The sequence below is a fragment of the Herpailurus yagouaroundi genome, unplaced genomic scaffold, assembly GCF_014898765.1.
Source record: "Herpailurus yagouaroundi ecotype Mexico unplaced genomic scaffold, PumYag 206, whole genome shotgun sequence".
NCBI classification, from domain to species: Eukaryota; Metazoa; Chordata; class Mammalia; order Carnivora; family Felidae; genus Herpailurus; species Herpailurus yagouaroundi.
In genome coordinates this window covers 8301027-8324601 of record NW_024412437.1, presented here as the reverse complement: position 1 = coordinate 8324601, position 23575 = coordinate 8301027, and the positions used below count along the sequence as shown (strand labels likewise).

The 23575-nt window shown below is 49.8% G+C and overlaps 1 protein-coding gene across 5 annotated transcripts in view; it reads left to right on the top strand.

The window, feature by feature from the left end:
• Positions 1 to 23575, top strand: part of SLC39A11 (solute carrier family 39 member 11) — a 428375-nt gene that overhangs the window by 357828 nt on the left and 46972 nt on the right. For all 5 annotated transcript variants that reach the window (XM_040452256.1, XM_040452260.1, XM_040452257.1 and 2 more), the window contains one exon: positions 2447 to 2516. In XM_040452256.1, the coding sequence (XP_040308190.1) occupies positions 2447 to 2516 (70 nt within the window). The remainder of the gene's footprint in view (positions 1 to 2446; positions 2517 to 23575) is intronic.

Genomic DNA, 23575 nt, shown 5'->3' with positions numbered 1-23575 from the left:
CTCTCTCTGTCTCAAAAATAAATAAACGTTAAAAAAAAATAAAATAAAGTGACTGATTAGAGCAAAATCTTTAACAAAAGAGCCAACCAGCTGTTGTTTATACCTTAGAAAAGCACATTTTTTTTTTCAAAGGAAGGGAGATGCCCCTCTGATGTTATAAAACACCGCTTAGTCCCTCCCCAGCTTTGGACACCTCTCCCCAGTGGGTCAGGGCTCCCTGGTGAAGTTCTTTGCCTTGGAGACCCGCAGTCACCGCTGAGAGCCGGCTGAGGGCTTGGCTGTTTGGGCACAAAACAAGAATGAGGACAGCAGCTTTGGAAACACTGGAGTCTCTGAGGGTAGGGGACTGGTCAAATGGAAGAAGCGTCGGAGATGTCCTCCAGCTTTCTGATCTCATGACCGCGGGCACCGGCAGCTACTGTGATTCAGATTCTGTGTCTCCCTCTCTCTCTCTGCCCCTCCCCTGCTCACAAGAGACCACAGCTCTGTCTCTCTCTGTCCCTCAAAAATGAATAAATGTTAAAAAAAAAATTTCCTTTTTTTAAAGGCGCCTGGGTGGCTCAGTCGGTTAAGCATCCAACTTCGGCTCTGGTCATGATCTCACGGTCCGTTAGTTCCAGCCCCCTGTCGGGCTCTGGGCTGACAGCTGGGAGCCTGGAGCCTGCTTCGGATTTTGTGTCTCCCTCTCTCTCGGCCCCTCCCCTGCTCGCACTGTGTCTCTCTCTCTCTCTCTGAAAAATGACTAAATGTAAAAAAAAAAATTTTAGAATTTACATCAGGAGCCTTAACAATTATATAAAAATAAATCAGTCTTTAAAGCCTCGATCCTGAAACATGCGGTTGCTCTGGTGGTGTTGATTGCCTGGCCACTTGGGCCCCAGAGCCTGTTGGACGCAGTGTCTCAGGGGCTTCTCTGCAGCCGGCTCTGGAGTGTGCTAGGCATGCTGGGAGGGTGCTGTCTGCCATCTGGTTTTGGAAAAACCTCCCCACCCACCCCACCCCCCACCCCAACCAAACCGATAACTTCTGAGCCTGGCAGTGGCCCAAGAGTCATGCCACGTGATCTCTGGGGTTTCCTCTACCTCTAAAGTCCTAGGATTCTGTATCCCACCGTTGGTCATTATGAGGAATATGGGAAGATACTTGGAGGAGCATGAGAATCCCAAATTCTCAACCAGCAACCCCCATAGGGTCTCCACAGGAGATTGAAGCACAAAGGGTAAGGTGAGGGAAGCAAAGAGCCCTTTAGGCCTTAGCAGGGTGTTTGGACTCCAAACCCCATTGTGGTCCCTCGGTGAACCAGACTAGATAATGGGTGAGCTCTTACCCTTTCACATGGGACAAGCGTGAGCAGCTCTTTTTTCTCCAGGTGCCTCCTAGAATCCTAGCATCCTTGGCCCACCCCAACTAAAAAGGACACAAAGGATAAAAAGAGGCGTTTCAAAGAGGCGGTGAATCCCAAAAGAAGACAAGCCCTTCTCACTCAGTGGATTTTTCCCTCTTCCCTCTTTATAACAAAAAAGTTCCTCCTAGCCCCAAAAGCCCTTGGTCTTGATTCTGACCAGTATTGGTAGGTCTCTTTCCTGTTATGATTCAGGGGATCTTTAAACTGTCCCATAGATACCAGAAAATGTCTTAACATTATGGTTCTACCCCACTGGTCCCAGGCCACTGGGCCATTTTTCTGTAACCTTTCCTTCTCCATCAGATACTTGTAGACAAGCAGTGTTCTTCCACATTTGATCAAAGTCAGAGTGTTGGTAGCCTTGGCAGGCTTACTAGTCCTTCTGGAGAGGACTTGGGGAATCATCTTGTCCATCCCTAAGCTTAAGCTAGACTGTAGCCACACCACCTCAGAGTAGACTGTGACAGTCTACCATTTCAAGATGGCCCCTCGAATGTCTGGGAAGACATCATTGGGCCCCTGCACCAATCTCAGACTTCTTGTTGCGTGAGCTAAATAAAACCCTATGTGTTTAGCTTAGGAGCCCGTCATCAAGCTCTTCAGTAAAGGGCCAGACAGTAAATATTGTAGGTCTTTGGGCCCTATGTTCTCTATCACAACTACTCATCTCTGCGGATGTAGCGCAAAAGCAGCCACAGACAACTTGTCAACAAATTAAGCATGGCAGTGTGCCAATAAAACTTTATTTGTGAACACTAAAATTATATAACTTTCATGTGTCATGAAATACTATTCTTTCTTTGATTTTTTTTCCAGTTATTTAAAAACGTAAACGTCGTTCTTAGCTTTCAGGCCATACCAAAATAGGCAGTGGGCTGAGTTTGGCCCCCAGACCATTGCCAGCCAACCCCGGGTTTAAACTCCAGTTATGTGGGTTTTCTGTTACTGGCAGCCTAATGCGGTCTCACCTGACACAGCGATGGTAATGAACCTTGTTCGAAAACTGCTCCTAACCCTTTGTGCTTGTTTATTCCATTTCAGAGGGTCTTGCTGTTGGCGTCGGATTTGGGGCTGTGGAAAAGACGGCATCCGCCACCTTTGAGAGTGCCAGGTAAGCCAGCACCTGCTCCCTAGAGCCTGGCACCGTACCCAGTGGTGCTCTGGAAATGCTTATTACCTCGATGGGCACCCCTGGCCCCAGAGGGCCAAGACTGGTGGAAGTTGGTGGGGGAGGTCAGGTGAAGCTTGCCTGAGAGAGGGGTTCCATCAAACAAGCTGGTTTACGCCGTTTGTCAGATGAGCTATCTAATGGGTAACCGCTTTGAAAACACAACATGGAAATAATCGTCTGCGTTCTCCAAATCCTTTAAATGTATAAAGACTAAAGACAAAAAAAAAAAAAAAATTAACAAAGCCAGCAACTGATGCTCTCAACTGCTCCCTCTTTTTGAAGCCGCTCCTTTCTCTTTCCGGACCCTGCGCTCTCCTGGTTCTCCGCACCACCCCCCCCCCCCCGCCCACTTCCTGTTCCTCTACAGGTTCTTCTGTGGGCTTCTCGTCCTGCAGCCCTCTCTGAAATGTTGATGTTGCCTGGGATCCGTCTCTGGGGCATTGTTTCTTCTCACTTAGTGTACTCTCCTTGGGGAATCTCCTCCATTCCCGAGACTTTATTTTCCATGCATTTGCTGGCGATGCCAATGTTGATCTTCAGCCTAGACTGTTTTCTGGAACTTACACCTACGGGTCCAGCTACCTTGCGGACATCTCCACTCAAATGTTTTTCAGGATCCCCACGCTCAGCATTTCCACAGTTGAGCTTATTGTCTCCTGCTGCCATCCTGCAAAAACCTGTCCCTCCTCCAGGGTTCCCCATCACCCCCTTGCACCCGGTTGCCCAAACCAAACTCACTGCTATCCTTGACTCATGTCCATAGACAGTCTTTCCGCAGACAATCTGTGCCTTCTAAGTTCTTCTTCTCTTCTACCTCCCTGGCCCCACACAGGGCCTAGGCAAGGCTATCGTCTCGGGACCACGGAGGCTTATGGCTTATCCTGTAGCCATAATGGAGATGTGTTCTACATGGTCCCTTGTGCCTACAGGACCGTGAATACTACAGCCTTGGGCTGGAGGAGAGCAGGGAGGAGCCTTCCATCCAAGGGTGGCAAACTCAGGTGCCTTCAGAAGACTAAGGGGCAAGAAATTGAGTGGAGACCATCCTGGGGTGGAGACAGTTAGGAACAGTGAGGACAGAGGTGAACCTCAACTGGGCAGCACATGCACTATCTCAAGGCACAATTATTTTAAAAATATGATTCATGTTCAAGAGATGGTCCTGGGGGCCACTGGTTTCTGACCCCTGCATCTAGCTCATTTCTCTGCCTTCTTACCTACATTTTTCCCCCTGGGACAGTGGCCCCACCTCCTTCAGTGATCAACCTGGTTTCTATTCCCCTGCTTGTCAGGAACTCATTTCTCACAGAGCCCCTTTCCCGCCCTCCCTCGGCTGCTGAACTTATGTGAGGCCTCTTTATGCCCCATCCCCTCCTTTTAGCTCCTCAGCCAATGTGGGACCCCTGTGTGTTAAGTGTAGTCTCTGCTGGTCTTTATTTATTATTATTATTTTTTTAATTTTGGGGGAGGTCAGAGAGAGAGGGAGACAGAGAATTCCCAGCAGGCTCCACATTCAGCACGGAGCCCGGCGCAGGGCTCAGACTCACAGCCCTAAGATCATGACTCAAGTTGACAAAGTCAAGAGTCAGACGCTCAACCGACTGAGCCACCCAGGCACCCCCCTGTAGGTCTTTAAATTCTAATGCTACATGTTAAGGGACATGTGTGCTCCTTGAGGCCCCAGACGTGCATGTGGGCCGGCATGTTCCAAGTCGAAATTTCCCCTGTTCTCAGCTTCTTTTTCCCATCTGTCAAACTGGTGGGTTCCTCCAGCATCATCCGTTCATGTGATACCTATTGTGAAAACCAAATGAGCTGGTTGATGGAGGGTGGGGGGAGGGCAGAGGGGACTTCATAATGTAGAAATGTCGCCAAAATCAAGGGTTAATTGTGATTCCTAATGCCCTGCAGTCTGCTCTTCTCACCCTGGGAGAGGGGAGAGGGTCGGGGAGTATGGCTTTTTTGCCGTTTTGATCTTGGCCTTGCTTAGACCAGGAGAAACTTCCGAGTCAGCAGGATCCCGGGAGCTGAGCCTGTCAGCATCCACAGGCCGGGTCCTCCTGGAGCTCGGGCGCGCGCCGTGCACACTGCAGGGGGTTGGTGGCTGGCAAGTGACAGCCCTGCCCCCAGCCAGGCTTTAGGCCAGCCACATCTCCCGCGACATCGGGATGGCCACTCGGATGGCCCTCTATTCTGTTACCTGCACTTTCCGCTAATCCTTATAAATATTTCTGAAGAAAGTAGAGCAACAATCTTTCCGACCCAGCCCCTCTCTTCCCTTGAACAGACGCTCTCTGAGTTACATAAACCCTCAACAGGACCTTTCAGTTGGGATTGACCTGGGGCGGCAGTCTTGGTATTTTCAGCCTCAAAAAACCCCTGCTAATGGAGCCACTGGGGGGTTCTCACCACCCCCTGCCCTCCACCCGCTCTCAGCCACAGCATGTGGGCCTTTGCTGTTGTCACCACTGTGTCCAGAGTATCTTGGGAGGGAAGGATCTCCCTCCAACAGGCCCTCCCCATCAGGCCATACCCCCCCCCCCCCATAAATCCACATACAGTTCGTGATTTGGGTTCTTCCTTTTCAAATGCCCGGGGGCGGGGGGAGGGGGTGAGGATGGTGACGCATAAGAGCCCCCAAGCAAGGCACGAGGGAGAAGGAGAAAGAACAAGGCTAATGCAGGAGGGCAGGCTGCAAAAGCGAAGTCATCCGATGATTAAACGCATCTTGTACAAGAGACAGGTTTTGCCTTTTGAAATCCCAGCTCCGGGTGATGAACGAGGGGCACGCCTAAGACATGACACAGAAAAGCTTGAAAACAAAGGAGTGAAAAAAGGTGGAAGGTGCACCCTGGCCAAAAAGAAAGCAGGTAGTACAGTCTTGGAATCAGGCAAAACAGACTTTCGGGCAGAAAGCCACGTAAAGAATGGAGGTCAGTACTTTGCCGGAAGAGGAACAGTGCCCCGGGGCTGATGGGCACCTGTATGCTCCTGGCAACCTAAGTCTCACACTGGGGAAGGAAAATGGTCAGAATTTCAAGGGAAGTCAGACAAAACCGTCGTCATGGTGAAGGGTTAGGATTCCCCGCCCGGGCACTGAGAAGGCAGATAAAAAGTTAACACGACATACATCATGGATGTGCGTAGAGCCCAGCCTGGCGATGAAAAAACCGACATTCTTGTCAAGCCCGCGTGCGCATGGTTCCCAAAATTGATGAGCGCCGTGCCGCAGAGAAAAGTCGGAATGCCCCCCAAATCAATACCACTCAGACCACATTCTGTGACCGCAGTGTGACATAATTGAAAATCAATACCAGAAAAGATGGCCTAAATAATTGGTTAGTGGGCAGTGAAACCAGTAACACCGTAAGAAGGGCACAGCGTAAGCTCCAAGGAAGGGATACAAACCGAGTTACTAAGAAACCAGTGGATGAAGGGCAGGCTCTTCCTTCGTGTCAGGGGCACTTCATAGAACGGTGGTACTTCATCAGGACCGGGGGGGATGGTCAGCTTGAATTGGTGGACACGATGGAGGCAGGTAATATTGTGAAGAAAGGCCCAGGTAGGTCCCAAGGCATTTTCAGGGCCGGCGGAGAGGTGAAGTCACCGAGATGGAGCTCACATGGTGCTTTCTGGAAGGTAAGCCTGACGGCTAAGAAAGCACATCATGCACCGAGAGGTTGGCAGCTAGGGTGGGTTCTGATATGCAGGGAAAGGAAATGATAAAACCCAAGAGGTGGTTTGAACCGTGATCTGGCTCCCGTGGAATAATTTGAGGCGAGGACATAGATGGACCCGTGTTGACCACCCACAGCTGTGTGCCCTCAGAGCAGGACGAGGGATGTGGGACTGAAGGGAGACCACAAGGAGGGGAGAGAGGAAGAGCTTTGAATGCAGACCCACCAGACGGCATCTGTCGGCGGATTTTGTTGTCCTGCGGAAGGGAGAAGGGGGAATTCAGGTTTGAGAGTAGAGAGACCTAGATAATCACGTAGGGCTCCGGAAGGGCCCGGAGGGCGAGAGGATGCATTTGCAGGTACTTGGCAACAAGAGTTACCTGGCATGTGCCTGGGGCCCACGTGGACCAAGCTAGCTGCTCTTCATTTAGCCTAGGGGTGTCAGCAAACTGTAGCCCCCGGGCCAGGTCCAGCCCAACACCCGGTTCTGGAAACGGCGTTTGCTTCGAACACAGCCGACACTCATTCGTTGACATATTGTCCGTAACTCCTTGTAATAATGGAGGCAGGCAGTTGCCGCAGAACCTCAAGGCCAAAAGCTCAGCGTCTATACTCATCTGGCCCTTTGCAGACCAAAGTATGCAGGCCTCTAATTCAGCGGAAAACCGTAATTTTACTGCAGAGTCATCAGCAAATGCTCTGACACCAACTAACTCTTGTACGACCTCTTTCTTGTGCCCTGTTAATAATGCATCTGGAAGCCACATATCTGCAGCCACCACGGGAGAAAAGAAAGGTATAAAATAAAGACTCCCAAGGAGGCACGATCCTTAATTGAATTTCTCCACAACCAGGACTCAGGCAGGACGCAGGCATGTAATTTGTGTAGGGCTGCTGCTGCCACCCAGTGTTCGGATGCTGTTACTTCACCTTTATGGCGCCTGTCCCCATGCCTTCCCTCCATCCACCTCCTTCCTCACTGGATAGCTGGTGTGGCACTGTTTATCCCGAATTCAGTGTCCTCTGAACTGCGAAGCATCTCAGGCAGCAAAGGGAAGCCCGTGGTTCAAGGGAAACATAGCTTTCTTCTCTCCAGTCTGGTCCCATCACAATTTCTTCTGGTGTCACCACCAAGAAATTCTTCAGACCACACGTCCCTTGGGAGTTTGCTGCTTAAACAGTTTTCCTTTCTGAAGTGGCATTACCTCCAAAGAACATGTTCCCGACGGAGAAAACGTGCCCTCGGCTCTCACTTGACTCAGCGGCAGGCATAATGCAAACCAGCGGGGAGAGCAAGGCTATTTACACTTCACATACAGACCACTTCCTATTAGGCTTTGACTGAGCACACACGTTGGGTGGCGTTTGTCACCCACGAACATACCCTGACCGGCAGGTGCAACAGTCTCTGGGTAGCCAAGGAGGCTGGCTGCAGACTCATGGTCTTTGTGGATAATCCACAAAGCACATCCCCAAGATACGCCTCGAACGTGTTTCTTGTGTCCCAACCAGCTAATGCTAACCGACATCTAGATACTTAGGAAGGGATGCCTGGTGGATTAGTCTGCATCTGGACCTAAGGTGGCTCACTAAGTTGCACAGGAGGGACATCAAAATCAATTTTAAAGTGTATGTCTGCCTCCCTTATCAAGGGGTAAATCATAAGTCAGATATATACTTTCCCTGGCTTAAAAACCAACGCACGTGTTGGTGTATTAACAATCATTTAAGACAGCAGTCATTAGTCAACCAAGCAGCCATTTGTTTAGAAACAAAAATGGTAGGGCGCCTGGCTGGCTGCCTCAGTTGGTCAAGCACCCGACTTCGGCTCAGGTCATGATCTCACAGTCTGTGAGTTCAAGGCCCGCGTCAGGGTCTGTGCTGACAGCTCGGAGTCTGGAGCCTGCTTCGAATTCTGCATCTCCTTCTCTCTCTATGCCCCTCTCCTGCTCTCGCTCTTGTGTCTCTCTCTCTCTCTCTGTCAAAAATAAATAAACATTAAAAAAAAATGGCAGTAGACACATTTTCCTGGTCATTAGTCAACAGTAACCAGTCGATATGTCTTTATGTGGAAGACCCATTACCTATGTGCATCTATCTGTCCAATTAATCCCCCTACTTTGGATCCAGAAAATTATTGAAAATAGGTTTGCCAATTAAATGTAGAGAAGTTCAAGAGCAGGCCTCACTGTTGTGGTGGGGAGGGGTCTCGGAGAACTAAGTGTAAACTTCTTCAGCATAGTCCACTCACACATCTACCGTAACCGCCTGCACGGGTCAAGCCGCTCTTGACCTTATGTGCCCGCAGCTCTGGGTCTCACCGTTCCAGCCCAGCCCGGTCTTCTCTGGAGACTGGTCTTCAGGCTGAGAAGCACAGCCCCAGCATGAGGTCAGGAAAGGTGCCCGGGAGAGGAGATCCTTGCACCCCTTGACCCAACCACTGCCACCCCTTTCACAGCGGAATAATACACACGCCCTCCCCCGCTCCCCGCACCACAACCCCACCGCTACACGCTTCAATCACCCCAGAAAGCGAATTCTTGCGCTGTTCTGTATGTGTGACGGCGGACTGTGCTCTCCATTTTATTTTATGCAAACGAGCCCTTCTCCTGAACCCGTCAAGCTACCTTGCCCGGGATTCTAGAGTTATCTATCGGCAGCTCTTTCTCTTACATGCTTCTTTCCAGTCCTCCCACACACAGATCCCTCTACCCTGTATTCTGACGAGAGAGAGGAATTTGCAAGTGTGGGCAGGCAGGCAGCAGGTGGTGGCCAGTGCCCCCGTGTGGTGGCTAGCCATCATCGATGCCGGGTGACAAAACAATGACAAAGGGACAAAAGCAACCGAGACACGTGGATGGCTGAAGCAGTGTGGATCTCAGACAGAAGTCACAACTACAAAAGTTTAAGACCCCGTGTTATATACATACGAGTTTATAAAAATGCTGTGTGCATTTCCCGAAATAGTTACATCTTTATATTCCTGCCATGTTGACCCCAATAGTTCATTGGATTCAGCCCTGACGGTGCTCCGCTGTCGTGTTATTTTCCCGCATCAGCATAAAGGCAAAGTTTTTGCGTGGTCCCGGCACAGAGAGGAGGGTGGATGTGGAAGGCACCAGAAAAGAGCAGGAAGTCCCTCGGGGCCGTGACTGTCGGCACCAGTAGGAAAGCAGTGGGGTGAACCAGCTTAACTTCAAGACACCCAAAAATTCATTCGATTTTTCTTTATGTTTTATTTTGCTAATGACTTCAAAAAACAATGTTATGAAAATTAGTATATTAGTCCTGGAAGTAAAGAGGATGGGCCTAAAAGCCTGCCAAACACACGGACAGAGCCAGACTCGGGCCCAGCACTTCCTTGTAGGCAACCGGAGAGCCATTCCCTCCACAGAGCTGTTCCCGAGCACGCCCCACACGGTTTTTTGTTCTGTTTTGTTTTAATTTTTTTTAATGTTTATTTTTGAGAGCGAGAGACAGAGCATGAGCAGGGGAGGAGCAGAGAGAGAGGGAGACACAGAATCGGAAGCAGGCTCCAGGCTCTGAGCCATCAGCACGGAACCCGACGCGGGGCTCAAACCCACAAACCGTGAGATCGTGACCTGAGCCGAAGGTGGACGCTCAACCGACTGAGCCACCCAGGCGCCCCCTTCTTTTTCCCTCGCCCCCACTGACCCTCAAGAAGTGCCCCTCCCATCCTCAGAACCCCTGGGGGTTCTCCAGCAGTCCTCCTGAGAACAGCCTGCAGGTGCTTTGCTCCAGGCGGCCTGACTGAAAGGAGCCGGCAGGGTTGGGGGCTGGGAAGTGAGGGCGAGAAAGGAATGGTCTCCGTCCCGTCTCCTTGTCCAAACCCCGGCATTCTTACTGCCCCCTGCCACTCTCTCTCTCCTGGCTCCTTCTCCCTTCCCGTGGGTTTTTATGCTCCCAGCAAGAGCAAAATGGTACAGGAAACAATGAAAAAAGTAACAGTATTTTGCCAGTAAGCCCCCTCCACTTCCCGTGTTCTGTCCCCAAGAACCCCCAAGATTTTTCTTGGACTGGGTGATCCTCTCGAGGGGCCAGCAGCACCCCCACCCCTTCAGACACTTTGCCTTCCACATCCCCAGGTCTGTGCAGACACACGGATATCATTGTTACCCGCACACCTGGGGACTCCCCCGCTGATAACGAAGAGAATCTGGAACCTAATAGCCACTGGCCTGCAAAATATGCCCATCGTGGGGCCTGGTGCCCATTCATTCCCTGCACTGGGTGCACAGATACGTGAACAGATGGAGGAGTGAAAGTCTGTGTACTTATCATTTACCTGCTACCTGAGATTGTCCACGAGAAACCGTTTAATGTTAGTTTGGCTTCACCCATGAATCTGGCAGACTTTCCATACTTCCCAGGACAGCTGGGATAATTACCATTATTTGAGCACAAAGCCACTAGAAAGGATACAAAGAAAAACCCGATCGGTTTTGGGTGTTCTGGAAGTCAGGGTTCTTCAGACCTTTGCTCGCCTTTCCTGGCACACATCATCAAGTCTAAGGTGACCGTCAGCTATGTCAGAGTGACCTCGTCGGGAGGCCCAGTGACGGTCATTCATCCCTCCCTGCTGGTACTGGAGAGGGGAGCCATGTCTCCCCCTAGCAGATGGTTTCCTTCGAAGGTTGGGGACATTCTCTGATGTGAACCTCCAGCAGCAGCATTCTGACTCCCACACCCATCCATCCACACACACGGTGCTACAGAGACAGAAAAATGCTCGCGAATGTGCTCATTTCAGCACGTGGTCCTTCCAGTGGTACCTCTGTGTCAAGCAGAGGGGACCCAGGCTAGCAAGCCCCTGGCAGTCTGACCGTGTCCTTGACTCTTACTATCTAAACCGCAGTTTTTATGTGCATTTCGTGAAGAGAGGCAGGTTGCCTCTGTGGTTCCGGGACTGTTGGGCTTTGCGGGACAATAAAAATGTCCCCTGTGTATGTGGACGGACGGAGAGCTGTCACCTTCTCTGTTTTGCAAAGTAAAGGCATCGATAGAAAGCTGCGATCATAGGCTCTTCCTGTCAGTCAATTCTTGTATAAGGTATCTCTCGGTTAACAGTGTACTTATCACCAAAAATCAGTTCATAAGGTCAGGAAAAAACAAAATCCGTTCTACTTTTCAGATAGGAGTTTACTTCTCTTTATCTTTCTCTGTCTCTCTCCATTCAAATTCAGAGCAACTTACAACATGAAAAGCTTGTCCAACACCACTCGATACGTAATTATGTCCTTCATACAAATTCGTCAGTTTGAGCCCCCCACCCCCCACCGCCGGGCAAAGCAACAAGGTGATCTTGAACATCCCCTGTATTCTACTACTGTGTATCATGCTACCTTGAAAATCTTACTGTATTTTATCTGTGTTGAAAACCAGTTTCCGCAGATCGGGATGATATACTTGCAAAAGTCATACTGATTTTGTTTCTGCTACTGTGTGAAATGAGGGATCCAGGATGGGATCATATCATAGGAAAAAAAGGTTGGTTTTTAGTGCACGTCTGAGTTACGGGGTGTAAATCTTGATACACACACACACGGACTGCTTATGTGCCCCATGTGGGATTCAGGGTGTGATCTGAGAGAAGGCAAGGAACAGTGACACAGTCAACCCCACACACTTGTGTACCTGTTTTCAAGCCCCGGAACAAAGCAGGTGTCATTCATCGGGAGGGAGATAGGGCGCCCTCTGCCCACAGCCGCTCGCATGCGCGGGGCACAGTGAGACCTGCGAGAACCAGTCGTGGGGCCCTGGTGCAGCACCCTCCCCTCCCCAGCCCAGCAAGCCCAAGAACACACAGAATATTGGAGGACCTGGATCCTGGAGCTAGACCACCTGGGTTCAAATCTTGACTCTGCCACTCCCTGGCTGTAGAACCTGAACGGGTTGCCTTTCTTCTGTGCCTCAGTTTCCTAACCTGCAAATTCCCACAGTAACCAATAGTCGTAGAAGTAGTCATAACGATAATAGCGTCTACTTCAACAGACTTAACTGGATTTCTTATACATGAAGAACCTGGAACAGCGCTTAGCATACAGGAAGGCAGTGTAGGATGTGGGATTTTTTTTTTTTTGCATTGTAGGTATTGTTTTTTGTCTTGTTTGTTTTGTTCTGTTTTGTTTTCCTTTGGCCTACCCATCGCAGGCACTACAGATAGATGCCCGGCCCATTCCTGCCCCTGCCTGGGCTCCAGGATTGGAGCTCCTAACCCCCTGCCTACCCAGAAAGAGAACTGGTTTGGAAGTAGCATCCACAGTCTGCGTGGGACCACGCAGGCCTGGAGGCCCTAGTCCAGCAACGTGGGGGGCTCCAGGTGCGTATAGCTGCTCCCGATGTTGTTTCTGTTGGCCTGAGTCTCGGGCCCCATGCCTAACATCCTTTCCCTGATCCCCCTTTGGGGATTTTGCTGTCATGTCTCAGCACAGATGTGACATTTGTGTTCGTTGGCTCTCGCTCCGGAACCGCTCAGTGTCCTCAGCCGTTAGCGTGTACGTACGCTTTACCCCTTCCTGTGCCCTCGCCCGGAGCACGGCCTGGGCCATCTCCTCTGCTGTCGCGTGGGACCCAGCACCAGGCTGGGCAGAGTCGGCTCTGCGCCAGGGGGTCGACAGCCTGCCTGGAATTCTGTACGCGGTTCCATAATGGACAGCACCTGCCAAGGGCACTAGCTGCTTCCTCCTGGCCCCGCGAGTCCCTGGACTCACTCTCAGACCTTGAGTTGCTTGTCCCAAGCTGTGCAGGAGGACGGACAGGGCGGCGATGGGAACGGAGGAGAGAAAAGTGTGTGTCGTCTCCAGAGCCTGGGAAAGCCACAAAGAAACCACACTGCTGTTCTCAAAGAGCTTTGTAGGGTCCCTGCCTCCCTGCCGTCCCCCCGCCCCCAAGCCTGCTGCAGGCTAAACAGAGTGCACGTTGTGTAGAGATCCGTCCCCCGTGCCAAGATGTCCAGCCCTGTCGCCGGGGATGTGGGTGGGGGTGGCTGGAGGCGGTGGGGGGGGGGGGCGGAGGGGGCCACGGCACAAATGGCCCCTTGTGCTGCCCACAGGGAGAGGCCGCTGCTCGGCAGACAGGAGGCAGTGTGGCTGCCTCCCCTTGTTCAGACAGCGTGACTCGCGTGGGGACGTCGGAGGGGTCCATCGCTGCCCCGTCCGGCCTCCCCCACAGCTTGTTACAAGCAAGGAGAGGCAGAGAGTGACAGTGTTTTCCAGAGCAGACGCTAAGGGATCCGTAGGCACAGCTCGCTTGGGGTGGTGGTCTTCGTGCCACAACTCTTGCTTGGCAAGCTGCAAAAGGCAGCTTGGGTACGTGCGTTCGTTTGCCCTTGTGACACTAGTAGGGACAGCTGTCGTTATAGGTGGTTTACATGCACCACTTAATCCTCGCTGTCATCCCAGTATGGAGAGGAGGACGCAGAGCCTGGGAACTTTCTCAGGGGTCATGCTTCCAGCAAGCAGAAGGCTCAGGTCTAGCTGAGGTCTGGCCGATGAAGAGGCCCATGCCGAACCACCTCCCCACCCCTGCTTCCAGCAAGCACGAAAGCTGACATTTACAGAGTGCTTTCCACACACAGACCCTGTGCCCGCTGACCTGTGTATTGGCCGGTCCTCGAAGCCCCCTGCTAAATGACGGGCCCCAGTTTACAGCTGCGGGATGCTCCTGCAAGTAAGGGGCAGAGGCCAGATTCGAACCCAGGAAGCCTGGCTCCGGAGCCCGTGCCCTAAACCATTGCCCTCTCCTGCCACCCGGGTCAAGTACCTGCCAGGTCCACAGAGGCTGGAAAAACGCCCCCTAAGGTGGTGCAGAAGATAGTCTCAGCTTAGTTGTAAAAAGGTGTCTGACCCCTTTTGTGGATGCTTTTGTGTTGGCTGTAGGAGGTCTGAGTCCATTGTCAAACCCCTCTTTGACATCCTGTCTCATTGGACATTTTGGGGGTTAGGGGTGTATATAACTCTCCCCGGTGAGGGGCAGACTTTGTCTAGCCGATCTCAGTGGCAGCGAGTATTTCTGTCAAGGTCTTGCCGAACACCACTCTAGACGTCTGCTGCTGTAGTAAGAACCCTAAGGCTTGCCTGGTGTCTCCGTGCAGCCAGTGGCTGAGGGAAGGAAGGGGAGAGGAGGAAGATCCAAAGAGAGGGGACAGAGATAGTCTGGATGGCCATTACGTCATGGTCCACGTCCCCACCTCACCTCCCAGAAAGCATGGACAGATAGGCTGGGGTGCTGGGAGGATAGGACCAGTTACCTGTCCTGTGAGTGCCTGAACGAGCGGAGGTGGGGGTTGGCTGTGTGGAGGTCCCAGGTTCTTTTGGGCAATGGTGTTGTGGTAGAGTCGTGTCCCCCAGAAAGCTGTGTTGACATCGTAACCTGTGAATGCAACCTTCGTGGGCGAGAGGGTCTGTACAGAGGGAATTTGTTAAGACCGGGTCATGCTGCGTGCGGGTGGGTCCTAAATCCAGTATGACCCGTGTCCCTCCAAGATGAGGAGAAAAGACACACACACTCAACGCTCACACGGAGGAGAATGCCCCTGGACAGCACAGAGACACCGAGGGAAGACTTCGGGCACGTGAAGACAGAGGCGGAGATTGGAGTGACGTGGCTAGAAGCCGAGAAGCGCTCAGGGGCAGTGACAGCCACCCGGAGCTGGAAGAGCCAGGGGGGCGTCCTTCCCTGGAGGCGTCGGAGGGAGCCCGGCCCTGCTGGCCCCTTGACTCGTAGCATCCTGAACAGTGAGCATAAATCCCTGTGTTCTGTGTCGGCGGCCATAGGAGCCTAATGCATAGCGTCTCCACACTCCCCATCTGTGCCTTCTCCGTCCCCTGACCCCACTCAGCTCTCTTCACCTCCTCCCACGGAGGACACTTCTGATCCCCATTCTTCTCTATCTGGACACACGTTTCCCTCACCCCTCCGGGAGCTTTCCTTTTTTTTTTTTTTTTTAATTTCAGGAGGAGCTTCTGGTTCTGTTTCATTTTATTCCTGAAGTCTCTCTCAGTTCAGCTTGGACCAAATGGGAGAAAAGCGGTGGTTTTCTTCCTTCGTCCGCAGCCGCCTGCAGACGCGGGCCCATGGGAGAGTCAGGGCTGTCCCCGTATCGGAGCTATTAAACTGTCGTAAGAAAGAGGCCTTTGTCGCAGGGAACACGGCACTCGGCTCAGAAACAGAGACAGATTGTGCCAGAAAACAAACAACAACAAAAAAAAATGGTTCAACCACAGAATTCTTTGGGACTTCAGTCATCAGCCTATCGCTTGCTCTTAAAAGACAAATTTTGCCCAGACCCAAGGCTGGGGGCCCTCCCCGGACCATCTGCACCTGGCCTGCACCCCGCTCCCTGCTGGTGTGACCCATGCCTGCCTGTCTGCAGGCTGGGGAGTCAGAGCCCCTCGGGGCCTGGCTGCTCAGGGGGCTGGGCAGGAGAATGAGGACCTGAGTTCGCTATTATTCAGGGCAGAAAAGGGAGAAGCGCTTGGAGAAGTCAGGGAGGCCAAGTTATAGACACCTTGGCCCACCAGAGTGAAGATTTGCGTAATTTTGCATTCAATCTGAGAGAGCCTCCTTTTATGCAGGAGAAAAACGGAAGTAACATGACTTGCCCAAAGCCACACCGTTCACTGATGTCAGACCGTACCTGCCTGCCCGGGACCAGTGGCCAAAGTGCCCCATGTCCCAGCGTGGCACTCGGACTGCCCTGGGCCCCGAACCCCGAGAAAGCTACTCTTGAGTCTGTTGGTCACAGAGCCCCAGCCGCACTCCGCTGGCTTTCACCCTTCACCATCTCTGATCACATCAGGGTTAACATCTTAGTGCTACTCAGGTGGCCAGCATGAAGGGCGCTCCCCAGGCCACCGTGCCACAGAGAAAGTGAAGACAGCAGAGGAGGGGCTTTCCCCGGGCCTCAGGGAGGGGTCCGCATCTGGTTACAGAAGCCGGTACACTCGTTAAGAACGGTCTCTTTCAGAAAGCAAGGCAAAAAGAGGGGCTCGGCGTTCAGAGGAGACAAAGGAAGTGGGGTTTATCGTGTCTTCCTTCTCCAGGACCCAGAGCAGCGCTTCCTGAACCCCGGTTGAGGACCACGGCGTGACCATCACACCCCAGACACGGTTCCACGCCTCTGCCTCCGGGTCGGGTCCCAAAGCAACATGTTCAGCGAGCCCCCCGTGTGCTGTGGAGGAACCGGCACGAGAGCCACGGCTCTAGAAGGAAAGCAAGGGAAGAGGGGCGTAGGGGCCCCACACCCCTGTTTCAGCTGTCTCCCATGAAGGGGGAGATGCTTCCCCAGGCCGGGTCTTTCCTGAGTCAGGGGGAAAGAGAGGCACCATTTCAGAGGACGCAGCCTCTAGGCCTGGGGTCAGAGACAAGTGACAACAGCAGAAACACCTGCTTTGTTTTATCCCCAAGACAAATTATTACATAATCTTCAGGACCTTACACAAAATGAAGACTCGGGGTCCCTTGTTCAAATAGCTGGAGGACAAAAAAAAAGGCTTTTTTTTTCTTCTTCTATGATGTCTCTGTCAACCTGTCATCGTGCTTTATTAAAATCGCGTCATCTTAACATTTTTTAATTGCAGTAAAATACACATAACATAAAAGCTACCACCGTAGCCGTTTTAAGTGTGCAGTCTGGTGGCATTTAGTGCATTCACATTGTTGCGCAGCTGTCCCCAGCATCCGTCTCTAGAACTCTTCCGTCTTGCAAGAGGGAAACCCTGTCCTCACTAAACAAGAAGCCCCCACCGCCCCCTCCCCTCAGCCCCAGAACCCCCCCCAATCTACTGTCTTTCTCTGTGAATTGACTACTTACCCCCGGTACCTCCTGTGAGTGAAATCATACAGGATGTGTCTTTTTGTGCCTGGAATGTTTCGCATAGGTGGCAGGTGGAGAAATTGCTTCCTTTTCAAGGCTGAATAATATTCCCCTGCGTGTACACACCACATTTTGTGTATCCATCCGTCCGTTGATGGACACTTGGACTGCTCCCACCTCCTGGCTATTATAAGACCCTGTTTTCAATTCTTTTGGGTATATACCCCGAAGTAGAATTGCTGGGTCACAGGGAAATTGGATTTTTAATTTTTTGAGGAATTTTTCATGGCATTTTTTTATTTACTATTTAATGTTGGGCTCCCTCAGGCACAGGGCTTCTTCCTGGAGGAATATACACCCTCACAGGCTCCCGGGGCCTGACCCCTTGACCGTGACCAGGTGCTTGGGGGGCGGGGGGTATGTGCTTCTGACCTGACCTTCCTGGTGCCCAGGCCCCTGAGTGGCTGCACTGTTCGTGTGGCCCTTTATGACAGAGAGCGGAAAGAAACTGGGAAGAGAAAGTGAGGATCAGGGGTTCAATGAGGCCAGGTGAGGTGAGTTTAAATATGTGCATGTAAAGATCTGTGATTCCAGACTTTTCTGTCAGCTCTTTGGCCAAATGAACCTTTCACTGTTGGCCTCATGCCTCCAGCCACGTTTCCTCTTCAGGTAGATTGGAAGCTCCGTGAACCCAGATCTGAACCTGGGGTAGTGACAGGACGGGCACACTCTGGGCTTCAGGTGGTCCCACCTTCCTGCCAGTTTTGGGGGAGCAACCCCCCCCCCGTGATCTCAAGGGGGGTCTTATTCTCTGGAGTCTAAACACAGTGTTCCCCCCTCAAGCTTTCTTCCTGAAGCCTCAGTTTCTGCATCTGTAAAAATAGGGTTGCCTTGGGGGAAATAAATAAAAGTGAAGGTTAAGGTCTTGGGTGGTGTTCTGCTATGTAGCCGGTACCACTCTCAGCAGCGGGGGCGTGGATGCACAAGGCTGTGACTTCGCCTCTTCTTCTGCGGCTGGAGCATGCAAAGGCAGGATGAGGTAGAATCTTCTCCATGGACTAGGAGCTGGAGGAGCACGTCTCTCTTCTCTGACCTCAGGTTCTTCACGGCGTCTGCTTGTTGGTAACACGCCAGCAATCTGTTGTTAAAAAAGGACCATGGGGGCACCTGGGTGGCTCAGTCGGTTGAGCGTCTGACTTTGGTTCAGGTCATGATCTTGTGATTTGTGGGCTCGAGCCCCGCATCGGGCTCACTGTTATCAGCGCGGAGCCCGCTTCGGATCCTCTGTCCCCTCCTCTCTGCCTTTCCCTCCTCTTGTGCTTTCTCAAAAATAAATAACATTTAGGGGGCGCCTGGGTGGCTCAGTCGGTTAAGCGTCCGCCTTCAGCTCAGGTCACGATCTCGCGGTCCGTGAGTTCGAGCCCCGCGTCGGGCTCTGTGCTGACCGCTCAGAGAGCCTGGAGCCTGCTTCGGATTCTGTGTCTCCTCTCTCTCTGCCCCATTCATGCTCTGTCTCTCTCTGTCTCAAAAATAAATAAACGTTAAAAAAATAAAAAAAAAATAAAAATAAATAAATAAATAAATAAATAACATTTAGAAAAAAATGACCATGATGTCATCGCTATGGCTTGTGTGCCATATAACGTGTGGACATCTCAGTAGCTCCACATGACCAGTTGGGGCTTGTTCCCCAACTGAAGACCAAAATAAAAAGGGACCTGACATAACATGCCCCTCAGTGTGCCAGACAATGGTTTAGAAATTAACATTTATTATAACCACTATAAATATACCTAATAACATTTTTCGGTAACAGCTTTATTGTGATATAATTCACTTACTATATAATTCACCCATTTATAGTGTACAGTTTTTAGTATATTCACAGAGTTGTGCAGCCATCACCACGGTCAATTCCAGAACATTCCATCACCCCAGAAAGGCAGTCTATATACATAAGCTGTCACTACCCCCTCTCCCCATTTCCCCTCAACCCTTGGACCCCTGGCACCTGCTAGGCTACTTTCTGTCTCTGTAGAATTTCCTGTTTGGGACATTGCATATATGTGGTCCTCTGCAACTGGCATCTGTAACTTAGTGTCATGTTTCCAAAGTTAATTCATGTTGCAGCTCGTATCAGTATTTTACTTCTTTGTGTGGCCAAATAACATTCCATGGTACTGATACACCACATTTTGTTGATCCATTCATCAGTCGATGGACATTTGGGTTGCTTCTATGTTGGGGCAATCGTGAACAGTGCTGCATCCAACATCTGAGTGCAAGTTTGTACATGGACGTTATTTTCTGTCTTCCTGGGCAGATTCCCAGGAGTGGAATTGCTGGGTCGTATCATAAATCTGGTTAACATTTGAGGAACTGCCAACCTGTTTTCCAAAGCAGGTGCACCATTCTCCATTCCCACCACCAGTAAAGGAGGGTTCTAATTTCTCACATCCTCACCGATACTTGTTATTATCTGACTTTTTGATGATAGCCATCCTAGAGGGTAGTGGGAAGCCATTGTGGTTTTCATTTGAATTTTCCTGGTGCTTAATGATGTTGGGCATCTTTCCAGGTGCTTAGTGGCCATTTGTATATCTTCTTTGGAGAAATGTCTATTAAAGCTCTTTGCCCAGTGTTTAAATTGGAGTACACGACTTTATTAGTGAGTGTCAAGAATTCTTTATGCATTTGATATACATACAAGTCCTTTATCAGGTATATGATTTGCATATGTTCTCATATATATGGGTTGCTTTTTCACTTTCTTGATGGTGTTCTCTGAAGTACAAATTTTATTTTATTTTTTTAATGTTTATTTTGGGAGAGAGAGAGCATGAGTGGGGGAGTGGGGGGAGAGGCGGAGAGAGAGAGGGGGAGGGGGAGAGAGAGAGAGAGAGAGAAAGAGAGAGAGAGAGAGAGAGAGAATCAGCGGGGGAGAGATTGGTGGGGGGAGAGACAGAAAGAGAGAGAGAGAATCCCAAGCAGGCCCTGTGACACCAGTGCAGAGCCTGATGTGGGGCTAGAACCCACGAACTGTGAGATCAGGACTTGAGCCAAAATCAAGAGTCAGACCTTAACTGACTGACCCACCCAGGTGCCCCTGAAGTACAAATATTAAAAATTTTGATGAGTCCAGTTTATCTCTCTCTTTTGTTTGTATTTTTGGTGACATATCTAAGAAACCATTGCTTCATCCTAGGTCACAGGGATTAACTCATTTTCTTCTAAACGTTTTATAGTTTGGGCTGTTAAAGTATTTAATTCATTTTGAGTTAATATTTGTATACGATATGAGATAGAAATTCAGCTTCATTCTTTTGCATGTAAATGTCCAATTGTCCAGCACCATTTATTGAAAATAGTCTCCTTTTCCCTTTGATTTGACCTGGCACCCTTATTGAAAATCAGTTTACTACAAATGGGAGGTGTTTCCGTGGGGGGGGGGGGGGGGGGGCCCCCTGAACTCTCAACTGCATTCCGTTGATCTCTATGTCTGTCCTCATGCCAGTACACCACAGGTTTGATTACTGTAGCTTTGTAGTAAAATTTTAATTTAGGAAGTGCTAGTCCTCCAACTTAGTTCTTAACTGTCAAGATTGTCTCAGCAATTCGGTGTCCCTGTTGTTTCCTTATGAATTTTAGGACCAGCCTATCAATTACTGCAAAAAATCATTTGAGATTTTTAAAGACTTTGCATTAAATCTGAAGATCAATTCAGGGAGTGTTGACATCTTACCAATACTAAGTCTTCCAATCCATGAACATGGGATATCTTTCCATTTGTTTTGGTCTTCACTTTCAGTAATGTTTTGTAATTTTCAGTGTCTGAGTCTTTTACCTCCTTGGCTAAATTTATTACTGGAGATTTTATTCATTTTGATACTATTATAAGTAGAATTATTTTCTTAATTTTGTTTTCAGATGGCTCATTTTTAGTCTATAGAAATACCGTGTGTGTGTGTGTGTGTGTGTGTGTGTGTGTGTGTGTGTGTGTGTGGTATATTTATCTTGTGTCCAGAAGCCTTGCTGAACTCCTTTATTATCTCTTGTAATTCTTTCTGGTGAGTTCCTTAGGATTTTCCATATATGAGCTTATGTTGTCTTCAAACAGAGATAATTTTACTTCTTCCTTTCCAATCTAGATGCCTCATTAATTTTTCTTATCTTATTATACTGGTAGGACCTCCAGTATAATGTTGAATAGAAGTAGTGAGAGTGGACATCTGTGTCTTGTTCATGATCTTAGGGGGAAGGCATTCAGTCTTCTACCTTTCAAGTACAATATGTGATGTTAGCTTAGCTGTGGGTTGTTTTTTTTTTAATGTCTTTTTATTGCCAACACAGGTGAATGACAACCTGAATGGCTAAAGGTCCTGATTTGCACTTTTTTTATTTGAAGGGGGACAGAGGAAGAGGGAGAGAGAGAATCTTCTTTTTCTTTTTTTTTTGAGAGAGAGAATCAATCTTAAGCAGGCTTTACGCCCAGCATGGAGCCTGACATGGGATTCAATCCCACAACCGTGATATCATGACCTGAGCTGAAATCAAGAGTCAGATGCTTAACCGACAGCCACCCAGGTGTCCCAGCTGTGGGTTTAAAACAATTTTTTTAATGTTTATTTATTTATTTAATTTATTTATTTTAGCATTTATTCATTTTTGAAAGACAGAGAGAGACAGAGCGCGAATGGGGGAGGGGCAGAGAAACAGGGAGACACAGAATCTGAAGTAGGCTCCAGGCTCCGAGCTGTCAACACAGAGCCGGACGTGGGGCTCGAACTCATGGGCCACGAGATCGTGACCTGAGCCGAAGTCGGCCGCTCAACCGACTGAGCCACCCAGGCGTCCCTAATGTTTATTTATTTTTGAGAGAGAGAGAGAGAGAGAGAGAGAGAGAGAGAGAGAGAGCATGAGTGGAGGAGGGGCAGAGAGAGACGGAGACACAGAACTAGAAGCAGTCTCCAGGCCCTGAGATGTCAGCACAGAGCCTGACAGAAGGCTTGCACTCACGGACTGTGAGGTCATGACCTGAGCCGAAGTCAGATGCTTAACTGACTGAGACACTCAGGTGCCACCCCCCAGCTGTGGGTTTTTAATAGATGATCTATATCACATCAAGAAAGTTCTCTTCTATTCCTAGTTTGTTGAAGGTTTTTATTATGAAAGCGTGTTGGGATTTTGTCAAATGCTTTTCTTGCATCTATTGAAATGATTTTTTCTTTTATCCTATTGATATGGGATATTGCACTGATTTTCAGATGTTTAAAACCAACCTTACATTCCAGGGATAGATCCCACTTGGTTATGATGTATAATCTTTTTTTACATGTTGCTAGATTTGGTTTGTTAGAACTTGACTGAAGAATTTTACATCCATATCCATAGGAGGCATTGGTCTTTAGTTTTATTTTCTTGTGATGTCTTTGTCTGGTTTTGGTGTCAGGTAACACTGACAATTAGTCCAATTAGATATCGGGGATACGAACAACTAGAACTCCTACCCCGCCCCGCCACCCCACCAATTTTTTGAATTTGTGCATGTAGGTAAATGTTAGTGCCTCTCACAGATACTGAGATTCCAAGGGAGGAAGAAGGCAATGATGAGTTTGATGATTAAGATCAGGGTACGAGAACAATTTGGCTTTTACCCCTATTGACGTAGCAACTGCTGTTTTAAGAAAACTGGTTCACAACCTCCACTTTCTCCAGACCAGTTGGTGGGCCTGGCACCTACCCTTGGAAACTCTCCCGTCTATCTACCTTCTGGTCCAAGAATGTGGGCGTAGTTCCTGCTTTATAAGACACCTGTTCAGGACCTATGCGAGACCTGCCATCAGATACCTTACCTATGCTTAACACCTTGTTACTCCATTTCTGAGCTGGGCTTCAGGTCTCTGGCTCTGAATTCTTCCAACCTGGATTCTGACCCCATTACCTACCGGTCTGTGGATACAGAGGTCCTCCCCTTGCATTGCATGGGTGGTGAGCCTCATCACCCCAGGCTCTGAGGGTATCATGTGTCTGCTTGAACCTGCTTCTTCTCCTCTACCTTTCTTTTTACGTGGACTCTTCAGACTGTCTTGTCTGCTTTGAATTTTCAGTTGCTTACCTGCCCTTGCTCATTGGTGCTACCTGTTACCACTGCCCCCTTCTCTCCAGAATCTTGACATTTGTTTCCCCAACTGGACTTGCCTCTTCTTATATCCCATACTGATACCAGCTGACCTCACCTCTCCCCACACCTCCCACGACGTCTTACCTGTCCATCTTGTTGGTCCTGGATTTCCCTGGCCTGCCCCATGATGCTGCTGCTCATATGTCAACTGTGACCCCATGGTATTGACTTCCAACGTAAAAAACCTCAATTCCTTTTCCTCTGTGGGTAATTTAAATACATGAAAGCATATCCTTTGACCAAGGGTCTTTGTAGATGGAGAAACAAGGAAGTGCTTCAGCTTTCCAGGGGAGGATTACCTTTA